General features: G+C 47.1%; 2 protein-coding genes across 4 annotated transcripts in view; one reads left to right on the top strand and one right to left on the bottom strand.

The window, feature by feature from the left end:
- Positions 1 to 1,458: 1,458 nt before the first annotated feature.
- LOC115549439 (BTB/POZ domain-containing protein 2) lies at positions 1,459 to 6,504 on the bottom strand. 2 transcript variants are annotated; one of them, XM_030364640.1, is made up of 9 exons: positions 5,929 to 6,504; positions 5,703 to 5,822; positions 5,315 to 5,471; positions 4,880 to 4,985; positions 4,544 to 4,759; positions 4,035 to 4,266; positions 3,519 to 3,606; positions 3,286 to 3,432; positions 1,459 to 2,711 (listed from the first exon to the last, which is right to left on the bottom strand). In XM_030364640.1, exons 1-9 carry the CDS (start codon positions 6,462 to 6,464, stop codon positions 2,550 to 2,552), a joined length of 1,764 nt encoding a protein of 587 aa, XP_030220500.1. In that variant the 5' UTR covers positions 6,465 to 6,504; the 3' UTR covers positions 1,459 to 2,549. The 2 variants fall into 2 exon arrangements, with proteins under 2 accessions (XP_030220500.1, XP_030220501.1); XM_030364641.1 differs by having other exon boundaries at positions 4,035 to 4,227; positions 5,929 to 6,464.
- Positions 6,505 to 7,894: 1,390 nt separating this feature from the next.
- The window catches only part of LOC115549426 (protein unc-13 homolog A), a 33,207-nt gene continuing 18,723 nt past the window's right edge, over positions 7,895 to 22,378 (top strand). For both annotated transcript variants that reach the window (XM_030364596.1, XM_030364597.1), the window contains exons 1-12: positions 7,895 to 8,172; positions 11,688 to 11,717; positions 12,296 to 12,395; positions 14,728 to 14,845; positions 14,956 to 15,079; positions 15,768 to 15,838; positions 16,117 to 16,174; positions 16,702 to 16,731; positions 18,225 to 18,438; positions 19,982 to 21,079; positions 21,186 to 21,288; positions 22,236 to 22,279. In XM_030364596.1, coding sequence (XP_030220456.1) covers positions 8,151 to 8,172; positions 11,688 to 11,717; positions 12,296 to 12,395; positions 14,728 to 14,845; positions 14,956 to 15,079; positions 15,768 to 15,838; positions 16,117 to 16,174; positions 16,702 to 16,731; positions 18,225 to 18,438; positions 19,982 to 21,079; positions 21,186 to 21,288; positions 22,236 to 22,279 — 2,012 coding nt within the window. In that variant the 5' untranslated portion in view covers positions 7,895 to 8,150. The remainder of the gene's footprint in view (positions 8,173 to 11,687; positions 11,718 to 12,295; positions 12,396 to 14,727; positions 14,846 to 14,955; positions 15,080 to 15,767; positions 15,839 to 16,116; positions 16,175 to 16,701; positions 16,732 to 18,224; positions 18,439 to 19,981; positions 21,080 to 21,185; positions 21,289 to 22,235; positions 22,280 to 22,378) is intronic.

Raw genomic sequence — 22,378 nt, 5'->3', positions numbered from 1 at the left:
ATTGAACATATTACACCAATTCTTAAATCGTTACATTGGCTTCCTCTAGGTCAGAGAATTGATTTTAAAATCATGTTGCTAACCTATAAATCCCTACATCGTTTAGGCCCAAAATATTTAATCATAAGCTTTCTAGACCACTAAGATCTTCTGAGGCCAATCTGTTAATTATCCCCAGAGTAAAGACGAAACATGGGAAAGCAGGATTTAGTTATTATGCAATCAATAGCTGGAATAAACTCCCTGAGGATTTAAGACTTGTCTCAACTCTGAGCACCTTTAAAACAAGACTGAAGACTTTTATGTTTGCTTTACCTTTCTGCTAAATCTTAAATACATTGTACTTTCTAAAAAGCTTTTTTAACTTTGCCTTTATTTTCTATTTTATTGCTAAAATGCCTTTTTAACTTTCTATTTTACTCATTTCTTTGCATATGTTTTCTTTTACTTATCTATTATTTTTATCTTATTGTATGACAATGTTAATATGTGAAGCACTTTGAGACTGCCTTGTGTATGATAAGTGCTACATAAATAAAGTTGCCTTGCCTTGCCCTCAAGAAAAATGAAAATTGAGAAGGAACGCAGGGTGGCGGATGCCTCAATCCAGGGATGGTCAGGAGTGCAGTGGGTGTCATAATGGACAAACATACATACAGGCAAAACATCTTAAATCGATGGGATGCTGGCCAGTTAACCACCGCATCACGCTAGAACAAAAGACCATTGTGGCAATGTAGACAACTACTAATTTAGTAACTGCATACAAAAGCACGAACAAACACGCATCGATCTTCACATCTCATCAGTATCGTTTTTGCAACCCTATGATCCAAACGAAAGGCTGTAGAGATGCGTTTTTAGCTTTGCTTTGAATAGCTCGACAGAGTCAGCTTTCTATATATTGATTTAGTTTGGGTTGATGCTGAGCAATTTACCATCAGAAATGATCATGTAGAATATAAATATATACATATATATATATATATATATTCTATATATACTATTATCTTTTAAAGCAGGTCTGACATATTTTGACCATGAATTCAGAGATATCATGATGTAGTGAATAGCGCACCCCTGTGGGGTAACAAGGCACATTCCAGTAGGCTACACGCTCATCATCCCACTCCTGGCGTCTCTGACGGGATGAGCGCCAGACGCTTGGCTTACAGATTTATTTTAAAATAGTTTTTATAACGTTTAGGAATATTTACAGACTTTAAAATCATGTTTTCTTCGCCGAATTGGCTTAATCAGGGGTAGTGCTTTTCCTGCACAGATATAGTGCAATAGACTCTTGGTTACCTGGAACAGAGGAACTAATCCCAGGGCCGGCACCTGCCTCCATGTTGTCCAAGGCGGGCGGCCCCTCTTAAAGCAGCGTGTTGTGGACCGTTTGAAATATAGCACATAAAGCCCAAAACACTGACTTGTACTTCAATTATAAACCAAAAAGAGGATAACTTATCCTTACATTTTATTTCATATTCATTTGAAATTACATCAATAATGTTAATAGATGCCAGTTTAATATACAACCCTTTAACATCTGGGTCAGAGGAAAATCTCTTTTCCAACTTACACATTTCCAAACAGAAAACAAAACAAAAAAACACAAAGAAAACAAAGTTAGTGTGCATCCATTGTTAGTAGACCTGGATGAAGAGGTTTTACGAACAAGTGTGAGGTGCCTCCCATGTAGGTATTTGCCATGCAGGGTAGGGGGTCAGATGTATGCATTCTTTAGCCGCCTTATGTACCTGACATTGGATACAATCATGACAAGATCACACGTTCAGAAGTGTGACAGCTGGTTTGGGCTGGTTTTTTTCTTTTTAAGGTAATCCAAGACTAGTCTTGGAAAAAAACTAAAAGAATTGGTTGCATTTTCCTTTTTAAAGCATTCAGTAAGCATACCAAGTCTGTTATTGCTGCAGTGAAATGCTGGTCTAAAAATGGGTGGCCTGCACTTAATGAGGAAAACAATAACGTATTTACGGCATGCCTTATCGGCACTTTAAAAACAATCTACATTCATACAATAGCATTTCTCTTTTCTCTAATGCAGTTTGATACTGGACGATTGACCACACAGTTACAGGTAATGTCTATATTGAGCTAATTTGTCTTCTGTCCAGACAAATTACATTAAAACTGTGATAAAGGTAAAGAGAACTGCCTCCGCTCTTTCGCTCACGCGCATCAATTCAATCCAGACTGTTTTATTTAAGTTTAGATCACTCAACACCCCCCCCAAACAGTACCTTTAACAGAGGAGGCCATCAAGCTAGAGATGGTGTCAACATTGATAACATCAGACAACCCCACTCACTGCACCTCCCCTTCTCCCTGTATCACCACACCACAACGCTGGTACCATGTTGTCCAGAATGGAAAGGAGAACGAGTGACAGAAAATAAAGCACCAGTCTTGCTGCTGGATGGGGGGGGGGGGGGGGGGGGGGTTGGGAAGAGAGGGGGAGATTTGGCACAAAACCGAGGTGAGGGTGATCACAAGGTTAGGTTACAAAAAGGTCAGTGCGCGGACTACGTGTAGAAGATGACCTCGGGGATCTGGCCGTCCTCCACCGAGGTGCCGTTGTTGTTGCCCGCCGCGTAGCAGAAGGTGAAGCAGGTCTTGGCCCCGGTGGACGACGACTCGTGGGTGACCTTCCGCATGCCCTTGGTGCCGTAGTGAGAGTCCGGCCCCTGGAGATGAGGAGGAGGAGGAGGAGGAGGAGGAGCGAGGAGCGGAGGTGAGAACAGTTCAACACCACATCCACCAAAACAACAGCGCCGCCCCAGGGAAAACTAAAACGCATGTCCTGGGACTGAGGGACGATTATGTTCACTGTAGACTTAACTCAGGGTCTCCCACAGCACTTTACAGCTTAGGCGGCTGCCTAAGCAACACACGCCTGCTACCTTAACGACGTCGTCGGACAGCAACCCCCAACCCCACCACCTTAACAAACAAATTTTCTTTACATATTTTCAAATTCTTCAATGGGAACTGTCTATCAAAACATACCAGAGACCAAAGCCTTAAATTGTCTTGCTTTGACCGACAAACAAAAAGAGTACGTAAAAATAGTTTTTCTGGAACAGAAAAAGCGAACTGCATTTCAGAAACTACGAGCAGCAGACGTTTAGCGTTTCTAATCCACAGCAATCAATTATCGAAATGACGATCAAATACAATATCCTTCCCAACGACTAATCAATCAGCCTATCTCCCGTGCGATGGCGTGCCCTGCCATGGCGGAGTGGGAGCGGCCGGTACCTTGAGCGTGGCGCAGGCGGTGTAGTTGACGTTGGGCAGTATCTCAACGGGCTCCTTGAACATGACTCTGAAGGTGTTGGCCGAGCCGTCGCAGCTGAACCCCGTGTCGTTCTGTCCCAGCACCGTGTTGCTGTCTGTGTGGATGATCTGCACACAGAACAGGTCATGGTTCCCCCGGATATTAAAGATGAAGGGAAGTGGTTTGTGTTATATGTCCTGATGGGGCACTGTACCTGGATGTTAACTTGGTAGTCCGTGGGTCCATGTATGGAGCCGTAGAGGCCGAAGCCCACCACAAATATCCTTCTATTTACTGAAAATCTGAATGGATAAACACAAGGGATTCATCAGTACTTTACTCAAGTACTATACTTTGCAATATACTTAACAATATTAAACTACTTGAGTATTTCTATACAAGTGATTAAATTGTTATAGTTGATTTGTCTATAATTCAGCTATTACTCATTAGGTTGGATGTCCCTGCAAGTACAGCCGTGTGTTGTTGACTAACAAGGCTATTCCAGCGCTACACAAAGGTATATGCATAATGATTAGATTGCTTCTCCACACAATAAATCCATGGCCACGAGGAGTGCAATTTCCTATGAATAACAATAGTCGAGTACTTTAACGTGATTTCTCAAGTGAAAGTATAGGACACAAGTATTTATTCCATCACAAGTATTTAGTCCAGCTTTAACCTGAGCTCCTATCCAGACCATTAGACCGTCGAGACCATCACCCACCGTATGCGGTCGCTGGTCCCACTGTAGCCCCAGCGGCTCTCCACCTGACCGAAGCGCGTGATGCTGCACTCCTTGCCCCGCAGGCAGCAGCGTGGGCGGTCGATGAACTCCACGCGGGGCTTGGGGTTGACAGTGAAGTGGAGGAACAGACTCACCACCTCCCTGTCCGTCAGGATGCTGGACTGGGCCGGACCTGACAACGACGACGACACCAGCGGTGGTTCACGGTTATCAAAACGACAGAAGAACAGACAGAGCATGGAACCGACGGCCGTGGAAGAGGAAATGCATAGGAGCAGCGGTAATTAAAGTCATTATGGTTAGGGCTTTTGGCTCCCAGCTGAAATGCTCTTGCTTCGAACCCCAGAATTGGCAGACTTACTGTAGGCATCATAGAACAAGATGCCTTTATTTACATATTCAATACAGATATCACAGCAAGTCACTTTGGATAAACCCCTCACAAAAATGCATCGGTAAGAATAGTAAAAAGAAAATGAGAATAATACCTTTTATTTCGTTTTTACCGGCCGCAAACTCCTCGATGGTCATGAGGGGGAAGCGGATCAGCGTGAGGGCCTTGCCCAGGACGCGGCGCTTGTTCTCGGGGGTGGGCTGCAGCTGCTGCCGGTGCGTCTCGGCCTCGGCCCAGCGCACCGCCGCCCCGAACAGACGCACCTCCCTCACCCCCAGGGTGTCCCTCTCCAACACCGCCACCAGCGTGTCTGGAGGGAAGAGGGGCGGAGAGAGAACACGTATCTGTTATCAGGTTGGACAGAGCAGCCACAATGAAAGCTCAGTGTTTCGAGGTGCTCAGCGAGGTGCTAAGCTCGAGGCTGCAGTACCCAGGTCTATGTCGGTGAAGCCCTCTGCCGCCAGGGCGTCCCCGGTGTTTTTGTCGATGCTCTCCAGACAGAGGCTCGCCAGCTGTGGCTCATCAAACAAACGGGCCTGAGGGGAATAAACAAAACAAAGAAGCGCAACAAAAAATAATACATATTAAAAAGTTGGTGACGGTAATGTGAATGTAATTAGTTAGAATGGCCATAGCCATCCGTCAACTAATAGTACGACAAAAGCTGTAGGAGGATATCTGTTTAGCGTGTGCTGTGCCTGCCTCGCGAAGAGCCAATTTAGATTTTGAGTGCTTCAGGATCATATGTCAATGTAGGGAAGGAGGGGAGCTTTTTTTGAGTCGTCTTTCAAAATCTTTAACAGCTGGTCTGAATGATTGTCAACCATTGAAATTTGGATGACTGTACTGTTAGAGGTTATTCTACCTGCGTGAGCAACATGAAGGCATTGTCAGCTCTCAGGTTCTTCTTGAGGAATTCCACGCAGTGTGCCTCCAGGGCAGGAACAGCGTATTTCTTGGCCGTATACAACGTGGTCATCACTGTCTCAGGCCCTATCTGGACCTCATCAGAATACAAAAACCTGTAGTATAAGAGATCGTTATGTTTCAGTCGGTTGTGTGGCTGCATGTACCAATCATCTGAATCATCGGCTTATTATCATATGTGGATGTAACCTGTATTTGATAAATGCCTCCATATGTGACAGATTGGAGGGCAACACAACAGGCCATTTCACAAGCTCAAAAGACGGTCGGCAGGTGCATGCTACGTCACAGAAACAGACAGCGACACATGGCAGAGAGGAGCTTACTTAAGCAGGGCGAGGAAGGCAGCCGGCTCCACGTCGGGGAGTTCGATTTCCGTTGAGGTGGTGGCCATCCCACCGTTAAACATGGCATCAAACACTGCACTCCCGACTGCTAGAACGAACCTGACGTTGTGAAGGGGAGGGGATCAATTAGGCCCACTAAAGGTTGTTCCATTCGCGGTCTGTGTCAAGCGACATGAAATGTGCTACGCAAAAAGTAAATACGTACCTGTGAGCAGGTATCCTCTGAACCCCCATGCCTTTACCGACCAAAAAATGGACGTCACTGAGCACCTCGTTATTAAAGAGGAATGCAAACCTCTCCTTCACAGTGCTTTTTGTTGCCTGCCAGTTATACACGGGCTCCCGGTACACCAACACAGACGCCGGGGTGGCCGACAGCGACGGGTGAGTGGACGGCGCTGCGGATGCGGGCGCGTTTGACGCTGCAGAAGTCATATTTGATGCCAAAGTGGCCATTGCCCCCCCGGCTGTCCCTGCCGCTGCACCTTGAGCTTGCTGTTGAATTGAGTTATGCGCATTCGGTTGGGCTCCAGCTGCAAGGCCGTTGCTTTCGCCCTCACCAGGCCCGACCTGGGGGTTTGGGCGCCGCGTCGACCCTTGTGCTCCGCCGTTCTGACCGATCGATCCACTGTTAGAAGTAGGCATTGTAAATAGGCTGTTGCTGGGCTGCCCATTCCCGACAGAGCCTTGACCAGAAAAATTGAGACATGGAGGTCTGCCACTGTTGTCTCCGGCAGCCATCTTGAACCTGACAGTATACTCGAGGGGAGGGGCGGTGACGCAGGCGTAAACAAAACACTTCGTCTCGCGATTCTTTCGGAGCATTCGCGTCCTGCTTTATCTCTGCTGCCCCCGGTGGGCTGTTAAGAGAACTACACCAGACTACGACGCCCAAGGGAATTAATTCGTTATGTAACGGTTTTGTTCAACTGTTACATACTCAAGCTGACAGTGAAGTGAACTGCAGTACCTCAAACTATTTATCCTTTAAACATTTAAGTAACCCTAATGACAATATGTATTGTAGGTGGCTTTATGTAGGCCGGTCTGCAGAAACAATTCATGTCACAATACATTTACAAATATCAAGATTACAATTTCACTCTTATTAAATTTCACTGAACTTCACAATTTATTATCCAAACCATCAATTGGTAACCTCCGCTCTAGGAAATTCAGCCCTAACCAAGTTACTTTCTATATGTGTGTGTGTGTGTGTGTGTGTGTGTGTGTGTGTGTGTGTGTGTGTGTGTGTGTGTGTGTGTGTGTGTCTGTGTGTGTGTGTGCGTGTGTGTGCATGTATGTTGAGTGAGGAGACAGCGTCACTGCCGGAGAAAATTAGGGGGTGGGGGAAACACCAAGCAGACACAAGACACTTTTTTGACCTCATCGCTGAGGACATATGACATGATGACAGTGTGGACTATGGACATTACAGACACCCAGAGCTTCCTCTTGAACTCCTTTACCCCATGACAGAAGTGGCAGCCGAGAAGCAGGCTGACAACAAATATAATGTGACAGTGGAGCCCCAGAGACAGACAGAAAGTAAACAATGCTGGGGATCCTGATTAACAACCTTAGACCATCTGTTCCAAATTCTGGAGAGGAAAGAAACAGCAGCCCTATCAGATCACATGGCCTGCCTCTGTCTCTACTGCTATGGCTAGACCATTTCAGGCCACTTCTCTATTAGGAAGAGAAGAGACCCCCCCCCGGTCATGCAGTGTCAGTCCGGTTATAACCCTGACTGACAGTGAGTTGTGAAACAACATCAAGGTCCACATGCATGTGTGTCTTTACAAGGCATCTATAGCCATGGCTCCCCCAGGGTCTGTGGTGGATGCTCTCCCTAGAGCCATGAGGGTGCCCTTTAAGGAGGGCTTGTAAGGTTCTCATTTCGTTAGATCTATTTTTATCCTGGGGATGATGCAAAATTATGATAAATTAATATTTTCCCCAAAAAAATATTGCTCAAAAGATTGTAAATGCATAATAGCCGGTAATAATGTGTTATTAGATTGATTGACAATGTAAGAACATAATTGCCTCATTCATCTCAACATGTTTCCACTCGGGGGATTATTCACTGTAGTGGTGCTCCACGCACGGGCTCCACGGGGCCCCGCCGCCTGCTTCTCGTCAGCACTCAACATTGACGTCACGCGGCGCGGGGAGCTGTCCTCGCGGATGTAGTTCTGAAACAAGATGGCTGTGCGCGCAAAAGGAGTGGAGGAGAGCGACTAAAGCAATGCATTACAGGGAAAGAGATATTAAATGAGCTGATTGTTTTTTGTAATTATCGGGGCCAGAATTGTGTATTGGCTACCCGGACAAGAGGAAGAGGAAAGGGACCGAGAACCCAACAAATCACGGAGGACCGTGGGACTCAGTAGCGGACAGGGGACGTTCACGCCACTATCAGCGATGTCCCTGTTATGTGTGGGAGGTAAGTAGCCTGATATACATACATATAGAAACATATTATTGTAACGTTGTTTGTGAATGAGCTGTTCATTGACCACGGGCAGTCCCACTCAGTCTGTCGGATCTCCGTGGTCAGAAAACGCCTAGCAGAGGGTAGTGCTGAATAGTCAATAAGTCGCACCGTGCATTTACATACTACCATAAATGACAGCGACATGAGTTGTGCTTCTAGCCTCAGAAGTGTCGAAGAAATACCTGACACCGACCGACACTGTTGCTGAGCAGGGCTCTTACTAGAATAACACTTTTTGGGGGGTGTCAAAAGATATGTGCTATGATAGAGAAATGGGAATGTTGTAGTTTCCCGTAAGCCATAACATGACTATTTGTATGGGGGTTTGCTGCATCTTTATGGTTGTCTGGACGGCAGGCAGTGTTGGTGAATCCTTTTCGCGCCCTTACGATGTGTCATCTAGCTAGCTTGTTCATTCATGCGTGGGCGGTCGTCGGAGGAAGCCCTTTCCGCCGCCGCTGCACCACAACCACCGTCCTCACCGCTCTGCTGGAGTCGTGAGGGAATACTAGGGGCTGTCTGGGGGTGTGCTGTCCGCGTCACACACACCTCTTCTTCTATCCAGAAAATATGACATTTCCCAGAAGCGATGCGTCACGTCGCCCTTTCTCATTCAAAGAAAGCCCCCCCCCCTGATGATTGTTCCCGCTCAACCTGATGAATCAGCCACGGCTACGCCGGGGTGCCTTATCAATACATTACTCTCCGGGATCCACCCACAGACGTGGCTCATTGAGCTATAATCTTGATGTCATTAGTGCCGTAGTGTTATTCATTCATAAACACTGGCTGTTGATCTCATTGAGATGGACTACGAGACTTGGCCAAGAGCCCCCCTTCCGCTGCTTTATTACACCATTCAAGGGCCTAACCGGCCTGACTGGGGCTATTTCTGGCCTCGACGGCACGTGTGCCCATTCAAAAGGCTCAGTGCTTTCAAGCAATCCGTTGTTTAAGAAAGAATTAGGTACATATGTCACACTTTTCAGTAAAAATGTTAACCAACACACATCATATACCAAGAACAAGTATCAGTGTATTATCTGTATAGGTAACCGACAGACACACATGCATTCTGTTCCACATCAACTTTGCTTGTAACCTTGAATGTCTGTCCACCTGTTTCTCACATATTGTCACTATGTGAGATAGGAAAGTGTGCATATGTCAGGGTTCCTGTCTACCCTATGCCCTTCTTGGGTACAGCTTTACTGATGTTGCAGTTCTCTGCACTTTGCCAACAGAGAGCCTTTAAAACCTACACTTAATCTGCTAATGCTATTAAAGCCTGGCGATGTCTTTTAGAAGACATTTGTTGTCGAATTTGTTGAAATTGTCTTTACACCCAGACAGTAATCAACAAATCAAATGCTTTGACAAATAATGGTATCTATGGCTGGTGTAGGCCTGTAATAACCTGGCCATTGCATTTGGCCGAATAGAATGATTGGATGGCCCTCCTGTCCGTCTACCTTCCTACCCGTCTACCTGCACGCACTCATTGAGCATGACATGAGTCTTCCACAATGCTAGGCAAACCTATTGCTCAATCTAACAAGCTATCCATGTGTTTTGGGGAGTGGTTTGGCGGGAGGCCTGAAGGGAGGGGTGTTATTTATTTGGTTGGATACTTTCAGAATCTAGCTTACTCTGGCTGTCTCCTCCAAACTGCCTGCCCAAGCTTTAAGCGGGTTTACAGTGCTTGCTGATGTAACGCTATTGGTACAACCTGTTTTCTAATTCTAGTCTATTTGCTGTAGCCCATACTACTGTGTTCCATATCACTTCACAGGCGTAGGGTATGCCACTGTATATCCCAATGTGATGCGTCAATAGAAACATGCTGTTGATATATAGGATGGGAGAGGGGCTGGTGTAGGATACTGTTCATCATTTTATCCCATCAGACTGATTGATATTTGCTTGGTTTGTGACTATTGCTTACTGTCGCATCACAACCCATCGCAGTGTTCATTGGTCTTACTCAATGTACTAATATATTTTCTAGACATATTTCATGCCTAGCGGACTCCAACCTATTTCCCTTTTCTGAGGAATTTGATGTGTACATGGCTGTTCTGATGGCCTGTTAGACCTTTGCATTGTTATAGTTTGTAGATGGCTGGAATATGATGACTAGTTGTTAAGTAATAGCCTATTTGACTTCCCAAATTATTTATATAACTATTACTGTTCACAAATGTCGCCATGGTTTAACATCATTTTGTGATCCTGACCCCATTTCCTCGCCTGACTCATTATGGTGCCTGGGGTTGAAAATAATTGCCTACAAATGCAACAAAAGGTCAACCACATGAAATATGTTTTCAAGTTTATCTTAAAAAAAAGCATAACCTAGCATAGCACCACAATAGTTTAAGGTCGGCTTAGCTAAGGAGGTGGAGCGGGTTGACAAACCCGCTCCACGCAAACTAGCAACCAGAAGGTTGCTAGTTTGTTTCCGCAACTCCTCCTAGCTGATTTTCGAGGTGTCCCTGAGCAAGCAACCTCACCCTAACTGTTCCCGACAAGCTGGCAGTCTGCCTTGCATGGTTGACTCCCCTGTATATGTGTGTATGTGTGTATGTATGTGTGTGTAATACTTGCATGGTTGACTCCGCTGTATAGTGTATGAATGGTTGTAAGTTGCTTTGGATAAAAGCGACTGCTAAATGCCTTAACCGAAAACACACACCTCGGTTTCATGTGAGCCACTTCGTTTAATGTATGTGTGTGTTTGTGTGTGTGCTTGTGTGTGTGTGTGCATGTACTTGTATGTGTCTCCGTGTGTGCCCGTAACATTTATTTCAGTTTGCGTGGAGGTTTTGAAGTAACCATGTGGGAGAGAGGACTATTAAAAATGCATGTATGGGTTACGTCAAAGCGGAGAGAGGGAGTGGTGCAGAGATGCACAGCGCTCTGCCTTTAACCCAACCAACACACACGCATTAAACATCTCACTGAATCACTGGAAGGTGCTTGAAATAACACAGAAATACATACGGTTCATATTTAATGGAATGGTTAATTGGTTGACATGAGAATAACTCAGAGCATACACCAACTCCTACCTTAATGTAGCCTCATAATAAACTCAAAGCCTTATATACGCTATTCTCTTGAATGCCCTTAAAACTCCTACCCCCTATACCCCAATATGCCCTCATATGAATTACATCTTCCCCTCACAAAGTATGTACTGGCACGTCTTCACATGCTTCATCCTTAGTATCTTCAAAACCACCCCTATAAATGTCCTTGTACACCTGATGACCATAATGTCTGCACAAGCCATGCACCCGCTCATATCCTCATATAGCCTATACAGTAATAGATAATATATGCTGACATAATCCACTGCTCCCATGTATGGGACCCAACCATCTCTGCATGGTATCTTGTAGCATGGTGGCAGATGGTGCAACTGTGTGTGTGTGACTCTCTCCCTCTCTGTGTTTCCGCAGTAAAGAAAGCCAAGCTGGATGGACCCCAAGGTAAGTCCAGGGATCCTATAAATAAAGTAGGCAGAGGCAGGGGAGAATGACGGCTGGCTAGATGGCATTAATCTTTAAGATCACAGGCGGAGGAGAAATTATGCCATTAATGCTGGAAACGAGACTGAGGGAAGTAAGTAGAAGTATAGTTCCAGATGTAAGCCTAAGCCTGAATGTGTCTATAATCCTATTAGAGATCTATGTTATACCACACTTATATATATATATATATATATATAATATTGGTACAGATAGATATGGTCATACTTTATTAATCCCAGTCGTTACATTTGGGTGTAGCAGCAAAAAGTACAGGACAGTAATACAAGGAAAAGAGGTACAATCCAAATATAACTACAATAACGATAAATTATGAAATAAAAATCAATATGTTGATACACCTTATAAGTGTAGTACAATTGTAGATTAAAAAAATCATGTTCAAATGAATCAATGTGTAAATGTTATGTAGTATTTCTTATGGTCGGGACGAATTTGTTGATAAGATGATGAACCAATGCGTGCATCATGCCCTCGTGCTCTGTGCTGATGTGTTATCATCTGTACCGTACCAACAGAGAAGTTCAACACCTACGTGACTCTGAAAGTACAGAATGTGAAGAGCACCACCATCGCTGTCAGGGGCAACCTGCCCAGCTGGGAGCAGGACTTCATGTTGTGAGTCCTTCGAGATCCCACACTACACTACAACTCTCTTTCGACCTCTCAGCTGTCTGTATTCCTTGAGATCTGTCTTTAGTTTTTCTTCCTTCGGTTCTTTCTTTTGTTCTACGTTCTTTTGTTTAGTTAGTTTTTCAGTTTTTCCTTCTTTATTTCTTGTCTTCAAAGTTAGGTCTAGGTAATTTTTTATAGAAACATTTTACGTATATATCTTTATTCTCTTTACATCCCGACAGCAAACTTGTTTGTGTTAATCAAATGCTCATACAAATTAATAAAAAAAAATTGTGATAGTGTAATAATAAGCCTTTCAGATCATTCAGATCATTCAGATCACAAATGAATTGATTGGATGATGGCATGACCGGAGACTTCAACAATGCTATGCAGACCTATCGCTAAAGCTAGCAAGATATAAACTTTTTTTGGGGGAGTGGCTTTGGAGGGAGGGGCAGGGGTGGGAGATTTTGGGTTGGACATTTTCAAATTCTAGCTTACTCAGGCAGGTTTATCCATATTGCCAACCGTTTTGTTCATTCACTACTTCTTCCTTTCTTACATCGTGCTACTTCAATCTATTTCATTATCTCCCTTGCTTGGCAGCCCTCCCTCCCTCCCTCTCTCTCCCCCTTCCCTCCCTCTCCCCCTTCTACTGTTCCTATGTTCCCTGCTGAATGTCTCTGAGCCCTGGTGTGTGTTTTTCTAATCTCTCCCCCTCTCTATCGACCACGCTGTCTCTCTTCTTCCCCTCACATCTCCCTTCCCAGGTGCACTTCATCTCTCTACTTGTTCAAATCCATCATCTTCCTCCACCCCTGCCTTCCGCTGCTCCACCGTCCTACTCTGCTCCATCCATCCAACCTGAATACCCTGCCTCTTCCTCCCTCTCTGAACTGCTTGGCTCCGTCCCAAACTCTCTCTCTCTCCCTCCCTCTCTCTCTCCCTCCCTCTCTCTCTCCGGCCCCCTCTCTCTCCCTCCCTCTCTCTCTCCCTCCCTCTCTCTCTCCGGCCCCCCCCCCCCCTCTCTCTCTCTCTCTCTCTCTCTCTCTCTCTCTCTCTCTCTCTCTCTCTCTCTCTCTCTCTCTCCCTCTCTCTCCGGCCCCCCCTCTCTCTCTCTCTCTCTCTCTCTCTCTCTCTCTCTCTCTCTCTCTCTCTCTCTCTCTCTCTCTCTCTCTCTCTCTCTCTCTCTCTCTCTCTCCGGCCCCCTCTCTCTCCCTCCATCACTTCCTGTGAGCTCGGCTCCTTCTTCATCTCCCTCTGATTCACACCCTACTCTCATCCTCCCCCTCTGACTTCCCACGCCTTTTGCACTCATCTTTTTTCTTCATATTGCCCTGCTATGACCAGCAGGCATTTTCACTTGGGAAATTACATTTAGGTTTGAGTCGGCTGGTAAACTGTAACTTAAGGAAACTCAAAACCTCAAAGCTACGGTCACGGCAGCGGAGCAGCTGATGTCTTGGGACGGTGTTTGGCTTTCCTTCAGTTAGATCCAGGGTGGGGTTTTACAGCATCATAGTGCTGTGGGGGAGTGGGAAGGGGGGATCTTATACAGAGAGTGGGGAGCAGGAGGTGGTGGGGACGACAGGCAGTCGACTGCAGTGTCTTGTGTGTGGCTGTGTGATGTTAGGAGGCGTTCGCAGGCGGCCAGCATTGTACTTGCCATGCACCACAGAAGCCCTGTTATGTAACGCTCAGCTGCAAAGATAGTCAAATCCTCCACTCAGGCACTCATATACACATGCGTGTGCGAGCACACTCACACATATGAAGAGACAAACACACGAGAAATGTTTTAAATCAAATGACGTTCCTGCTAAAAGGAGTCCTCCCTAAAACTGAAAATCCACCACGCTTTTTCTTAATTAATGTTTCCACTTTCCCCTGCAGGCATTTGACACAATCACTCCCCCCCCCCCCTGCTCTCTCCTCTGTACTCTCTCTTCTGCTATGTCTTTCTTCCTCTCCCACTGTATCTCTCAATCTCTCCCTCTCTGACTACCTGCTGTCTTGAATGCTGTGTGTCCCTCTTGCAGAAACATGCTTCCTATTTATCATAGTGTTGCACACAAGCATTAAACTGCTGCAGTTTGTTTGCGTTTGTGTGGGTGTGTGCACTTGCATATCTCTGAGCCTTTAATTAATCCATATCGTTCCTTACTAATTTTGATCATGCCTAATGAGCTTCCTATTTTAAAATGATCAACTTGTCAACTTCCTCCCCCGCCCCCCCCCCCCCCCCCCCCCCCCCCCCCCCCTCTCTCTCCCTCTCTCTCTCTCTCTCCCCCTCCCCCCCCCCCCCTCTCTCTCTCTCTCTCTGTTTGTCCAGCGAGATCAACCGCCTGGACCTGGGTCTGACGGTGGAGGTATGGAACAAAGGCTTGATCTGGGACACCATGGTGGGCACCGTGTGGGTGCCCCTCCACAACATCAGTCAGTCCAACGAGGTCAAGACCACACGCGACACACACGAGCACAAACACGCTTCACATGAGAGTTTGTAACCTCACCGTTACCCTCTGACTGAGATTGGTTTGTTGGGGGGCCTGTCCTATAGGAGGGCCCTGGGGAATGGCTGAGTCTGGACTCCCAGGTCATCATGGCTGATAACGAGATCTGCGGCACCAAGGACCCCACCCTCCACCTGGTTCTGCTGGACACGCGCTTCGAGATGCCTTTGGGTGAGAGGCCCGTGGATGTGGATGAGGAGTAGGAGCTGTCTCCACTCCGAGGGAGATAAGACTGGAGAAAGGCCAAACACATTAGATGTGTGCTTAACACACCTCAAGGAACCTCTGGGGGAAATCGATTGCTCTGACCTATATCCAAGTAATGAGCGTGTGTGTGTGTCTGTGTTTGTGTGTGTGTGTGTGTGTGTGTGTGTGTGTGAGGGTTTGTAACTGTATGATTGTGTTTTGCCTTCCGGTTTTATAGCTCAAAGAGTGCTCCTCTTAGTATTGATTAGGTGTAATTTTCCTCCCATAGTCAATACCGTACACCTACCTTCTAAATCACTTTGCCAAGCCTATTAATAGGGCTGCCGGCTCTGTGGCTCATAGAGCAAGGGCCCATTTCCAATGTCCCTCACTACGGAAGGCAGGTGAAAAAGGTGTGAGAAATGTTGGGTCCCTCCCCACAGCCTGTCTCCTAACCAACCCGCTCTGAGGCCAACATGGTCCTGTGAAATATTCCACGATGTGCAACCTAAATTGCGGGCGCAAAAACCACTGGGTTTGATCACAGCTTCAGAGAGATAAATCAATAAGGGACAAAGTAATTTGAAAGTCCCTGAAACCCGGGAGAGAAACTAGCGGAGCTGCAAAAGTGTTGAGCTAGCGGACTGAGGGTGTGGTGTGCTCTTCTCTCCAGACATCCCAGAGGACGAGGCGCGCTACTGGGCCAAGAAACTGGAACAAATAAACGCAATGAGGGACCAGGATGTAAGCTGTCCTTGCACGTTATTTAATGGCTTTGCTTTTTTTTCCCAGAGTCTTATTTTTAGAATAGAGGTAATGTAATTTATGCGAGAAGCGCTCATTAAAAAAATGCACTGTTCCATTGTGTGCTCCATTATCTGAGAGTTTAACACAACAGAGGCCGTAAAACTCTGCACATCCACAAAGTAAAAAAGTAAAAAAGTTACAGATCCAAAACGGTACAAACTACTCTCTCTCTATGAACCGCAGTGATTACTAAACACGCTGTTTCCTTCCTACAGCAAATCTCCTTCCAGGAAGATCAGGAGCGCCCACTTCCTGTCCCCGGGACGCAGTGCTGTGAGTACTGAAAACACTTACGGCCGTGCTAGCAAACCAAAACATCCTCTATTTGCCCTCAATCAGAGTACCACTGTACAGCTGCTGAGTGGGAACGGGATTGAATGTCCTTAACGTGTGCAAAATGGCATGTTGCCGCACATGGATGTAATGTGCCATGGGGTGTTGATAGGCGAGGTTGCTGTATAGTTGCCCTGGGAGGAATCAATAGCTGTATCCAATGTCAGGAAAAGGCTGCTGGAAGATATTAGAGGCGTGAGTCCAAGTAATGGTCCAGTCTGCTGGCTTTGCTGAACAAGCTCTTGTGGGCAGGGAGAGTGTGTGTGTGTGTGTGGGGGGGGGGGGGGGGGGTTGTTTAAATAGAACGCCGTCTGGGCTCTCTCTCTCTCTCTCTCGCCCTCCATTCACAATCTCCATCTCTCCATCTGAGATGCTGAAGTGTTGTCACATGGTGGTTTGTCTACACGGTTAACCGATCAAAACATCACTGCACAGCAATAACCCCGCATTCCTTGCTTCCACCGCAGGCAACTGGAGCTTATGGGGAGAGCAGCAACGTAAGTATGCTCAATGTTCATCTATACACACAGCCTGCTGTATATACATATGTAGATACACACAACCAAACATACTAACAGACATACATTCACACATACACGTTTGATATTTTCCTTAATTCTCTCATTATCGTCTCTGTATCTATCGTTCTCTCTCTCTCTATCTCTGATTCGCTCTCTTCTCACAATGCGCCTTACATAAGCGCGAATGAGACTCGCCCACATCACTGCAGTGTTTTTAATTCCGGGATCATAGCTTTAGATGATAGAAAGAAAGGTTTAAATTAAATCCTGCTTTTGGACCAGAACCGACAGATCACGATGAACACAGAGGAAGGCTGCGGTGGTTTTTGTCAAAGTCTCAGAAGAAACCCCCATGTGACTAAGGAATCAATGATTGATTAATACACAGTAAGAATAAGTGAGAAACACATTTTAAATATAGTGACTTAAACTTGATATGTTTAGTGATTGATCCTTTGTAAACATAGTGATTATTACATGGTTATTATAGTGATTAATATATAGTAAATATAGTGGTTATACATTATCAATTCAGAGATTTAAACATGGTAAATATAGTGGTTAATACATGGCAAATATAGAGATATAAAAATGATAGCGATTAATGCATGGAGAATCTAGTGATACCTGAAGAAGCGCCACATGGACGCCTCCAAAGACCCTGAGCTCTGATCCATCCCCACCATGGACATTAACGTGGCTCATGGGAGTGGGCATGGAGGGCATAGAGCAGACAGGACAAGGTATTCACAAAGGTGAAGACAATACGCCAGCGCTTCTGTGTCTCACATTTCTATAGTCAGTGCTCTGAGTGACCCCAGTATGCGGACAGGAGATTTGAACGTGGTCCAATTTACAGCTCATTAGTATGACCTGGGTGAGGTATAGGTGGCTCCACGCAAATTCATGTTTCTAATCACTTTGATCGCCTGTTGCAGTCTCCCGGGAAGGTTGTTTAATGAGTTCTTGGCCCCGCTGGAACATTTTCTTGTTGCTTTGCCGAGCTTCTGAAAATCTCACTTTCAATGAATGGATCCAGTTCATGGCCTCACACCAGAGTGCACTACACACTTTAAACGCAAAGTATTCTACGACCCGCTCCACGGTACAGTCCATGACCCAGCAGTGGCTAGGACAACAGACCCATTTAGAGCGGTGCAGAGATACCTTCAACATGTTCAAGCAGAAGATAGATGTCACCGAGTGCTGCAGGCTGGTTTTGTTACGTTTTAGAAGAGATGCTCTATTTATCTTACTGAGGCCTCGATAAATCAGACACCGGGAAACCATAATCAGCTTTCAGCTGGAGTTTTCTTACTGAACTTAGCACTTGCACTATAGCACTCACTTTGGTATATTTATGTGTCTTTGTGTGTTACGTGTGTGTATTTGTGTGTGGCTGTTTGATCATTTATTCGTGTGTGTGTATGTTTGTGTGTGTGTAAATGTGTTTGTGTGTGTCTATGCAGCGGAGGACGCAGACAGTGCGGTGGATGACAGGGACAGCGATTACCGTAGTGAGACCAGCAACAGCATCCCTCCTCCTTACTACACCACGTCCCAGCCCAACGCCTCGGTCCACCAGTACCCCATCAGCCAGCAGCACCGCAGCTCCAGGACAGCCTCCCAGCCTCGCACAGCCACCGGCCCCGACGCAGAGTACAACCACCAGAGGACTGTCAGGTGTGTGTGCCTGTGTGTGTGTCTGTGTGCGTGCGTGTGTGTGTGTGTGTGTGTGTGTGTGTGTGTGTGCGTGCGTGTGTGTGTGTTTCTATGTGTGTGTTTGTTTGTGTGTGTGTGTCTCTGTGTCTTTGTGTGTCTGTGTGTGTGTGTGTCTCTGTGTGTATGTGAGTGTGTGTGTGTGTGTGTGTGTGTGTGTGTGTGTGTGTGTGTGTGTGTGTGTGTGTGTGTGTGTGTGTGTGTGTGTGAGGAGTGGTGAGGACATTAGCATGTTACTGATATGAAACGTGAGAGCTACTACTAATATCAGCTAAACTATGTAAATTTGGCAAATCAAATGATGGTTATGATTTGTTTTGTTCAAGTTTGGTTCAAATTTGATACAAAACTTAACAATGTGTAAGTCAGTTATAAGTTACAAACATATCAAAGGAAAGATAATGATTCCACCAACCCTCTGGGTCTATAAATATAACTTATACTATTTTAGATTTTAGAAACCAAAAGAAACCTGGACTAGCAGGTGCAAGCTGGCAGAATGGAAACATCATCCTTCACACTCATTTTTTTGCAACAACAAGCCTCTCTGCCTGCTCTCTTTAAACCTCCGTTCCCAATCCCAATATTAGCCTCATTCATCAAGCAGTGTAATCTCCCAACTCCTGTTTGCTGCTGTTGTGTCTGTCTGTCGCTTTTCCATTTGTCTGCATTCTGGACACCCCTCCCCATTTTGTACTGCTCTGTTTCTACTGTCTTTCTGCTACTTTTGCATTACCTTGTATTGATTAACTATCCGCGTAAGGTGGAAATATAAAACGAGAGATGAAAGTGGTTTTGGTGTGACGAGGACAGAGTGTGGCAAACAATACAATTGGTATGCAATTGGTAATTAAGTGGTTGATTCTGTGGTTTGGGCATACAAATGTGCCCTTTGGTTTAATTAAACTGATAAATGTTAATTCAATAATGACACCCCAAACGGTTTCAAACTCCATTAACCCTTCGGTCAGACAATCGACTGAGTGTTACTCTGTCGTCTCAGGTCTCTTTTTCCCATTATGTTCTTCTCAGATTTCCACTCCTTCTGTAATGTTCCCTTTGTATCCTCAATCCTCTCTTCTTTTCTGTTCTCTTCCCTCCCTCCTGCCCTCTCCTCCTTTCTACTCTCCTCTACTCTCCTTTTCTATCCTTTCTTCCTGCTCCTCCTGCTCCTCTCCTCCTCATCTCCGCTACCTTTCCTCTCCTCCATTACCCTCATCCTCCTCCTCTTCTCTCTTCCTTATCTTTCTCCCCTCTCCTCCTCCTCTCCTCCTTCTCACCTCCCTTCTCTCCTCTCCTCTCCTCTCCTCTCCTCTCCTCTCCTCTCCTCCTCTCCTCTCCTCTCCTCTCCTCTCCTCTCCTCCTCTCCTCTCCTCTCCTCTCCTCCTTCTCACCTCTCTTCTCTCCTCTCCTCTCCTCTCCTCCTCCCCTCTCCCCTCTCCTCTCCTCTCCTCCCTTCTCCTCTCCTCCCCTCTCCTCTCCTCTCTTCCTCTACTCCTCCCTCCAGCCCCGCTGGCAGCTATGCATCGTCTGCAGAGCTGAGCCACTGCAGCAGCCAGTTGAGCGAGGAGGACTACGGGGGGGAGTACGGCGAGAGGGACCCCTACGACGAGAACGACTCCTACCACTCCTGCCACTCCTCCGTCAGCTACAGCAAGGGCTCTCCGGACTGGGACCCCGACGAGACCCAGGGCGTGTACAGCGACGAGGGGGGCTACAGCAAGGACGGGGGGGAGGAGGGGGCACTGTACGAGGAGGATGACGGGGGTCTGTACGAGGGCGAGGAGGAGGGCCTCTACGAGGACGAGGAGGTGCTGTACGACGACGAGGACCTCTACAACCTGGACGGCACGCTCAGCGAGGACATGGAGCCGCCCTTCACGCCCACCCCCACGTCCACCGCTCCCCAGACACTGGACGCATCGAGCTCCAGGCCCCCCCTGGAGAAGCAGCCCACCCTCCACCAACAGCAGCCCGCCGCCCTGCCGCCCAACCAGGCCCCCAGCCAGGCCCACCCTCAGGGCCCGGCGGCGGGGCAGCCCCACGCGCCCGGGCAGGCCGGCCCCGCCCAGCTCCCTAAACCCGCCCAGCCCCAGCCGCAGCCACAGGCGGCTCCGTCCGCCACGTCCTTCTTCTCCATGGCCAATCCCCTGACGGCCGCGGTCAGCGGCCTCGCCTCCACCTTCCTGTCCTCCGTCCCCAGCACCCACCCTGCCCAGGCTCACCCCCCTGCGGCGGGTCCACCCCCGCAGCCTGCCGCCGCCACCGTCGTGCCTCCCTCACACCCGGCCGCCAAGGGTCCCCCGGGCTCCCAGCCCCACCCCACCTCCAACACCACCACCACCCCCAACGCCATGGGCCCTACTGCCACCATGCCCCCTCAGGCCCAGCCGGGTGGAGCCACCCCCAACAGGCAGTCGGCCGCCTACGAAGACCTGGCCCCCCTCCCGGAAGAAGAGTTCAGGCTAGATGAGGAGGAGCTGGCGGAGCTGGAGGCCAGGACCCCCCCCACCCAGCTGGAGGTGGAACTGGAGGAGATGGAGCAGCGTCTGGAGGACAGCCCACCCCCCTCGCCGCTAGAGGAGGACGAGATGATCCTAGAAAGGTAGGAGGAGAAGGCCGCTGGGGACGTCCAGCTCTGCTAGCATGGACGGCCATCCAGAGCCGTGGCAGTGTGTGACGATGAACCCCCTGTGTGTTTCCCCTTGTAGCCCCATACTGCCAGAGGAGCCCAAAGAGCCAGTAGACCCAGCTGTCAGAGCCAAGGAGAACTGGCTAAGGATCTATAACAAGGTTCTGGCCCAGATTCGGGAGGTAAGAATCCACTAAGTTCTGCAGAACCAGAACCTTGAGTCTATCAGCAGCAGGCCTCCTCCACCATGAATAACTATTCATCCAAAGCAGAGCCTGGGCCCAGGACAAGCCCGCAGCAGCACCAGAAACACAGGGGGCTCTTGTAAGACGCTCAAAGTGTTTCAGAAAGCCATTGAAATATGTATGCGTGGTGCATTATTTACTGGGTTGGTAGAGTTCATAGTCCTACTTTGATAGTCCATTTCGCCAGACGCCGCAGAGTTAATGTGTTTCATATTTCATAATTGATGTTTCAAAAGACAAAAAAAAACATTGGCGGCTGGAAACTATTTGGAAGTAGTTTAGTTTGTACTCCATGACATGACTGTTTTTCCCAATGGACTGGATGTTTCATGCACTATTTTTTGATTTGCTTGGTAATTTTCCTTTGCATATTTTTTCAAACATTATTCTGTTAGTCCTGGTGAAAACGATTATAGACCTGCGTCACTATTTACGTTGGTATTTGTTGCATTTTCTGCATTTTGCTTTCCTTTGTTCGTCTCCTTTTGTTTATTTGTTTGTTTATTTGTTCCCAACCATTTTTTACTTTCCAGTTTTATGTCGTTGCCATAGCGGCACTCGCATGCACATTGGTCGACCACAGGTGGAGGGTGTGTACAGGTAGGAATGATTCAAAGTGACCGCTCAGGTCGTGACACACAAACCCCCGCTGCCCTGCTAGGAATGACTTCAATGAAAGGCACACAATGAAAACATTCATGAAAGCATTTGATGTTTTTTCCTTATATTTGGAAAACATATGGATCCAAACCCAACCATTCACTTCACATATATTCTACTTATTTGCAAACAGGTAGGCAAAGGCCAAGAGAGTGGCAGTGAACGGAGAGATTTTGTTAAACGCTGTTGATCCTGTGTCTCACTGTGTTGTTCTCCTCCCTCAGGCTCGAGGCGAGCCGACCGCCTCCCTGTGGTTTGGTAAAGGAGGGTGAGTCTGAAGTAGTGATCCAACGATATATTGGCCGGCCGATATAATCGGCCGATATTTGCGTTTTTTACGCGTATCGGCGTCGGACGATTTTTTTCA

The sequence above is a fragment of the Gadus morhua genome, chromosome 8 (assembly GCF_902167405.1).
Source record: "Gadus morhua chromosome 8, gadMor3.0, whole genome shotgun sequence".
In the NCBI taxonomy this organism is placed as follows: Eukaryota; Metazoa; Chordata; class Actinopteri; order Gadiformes; family Gadidae; genus Gadus; species Gadus morhua.
Note: the sequence above shows the minus strand (reverse complement) of the source record. Positions and strands in the feature narration are given on the sequence as shown.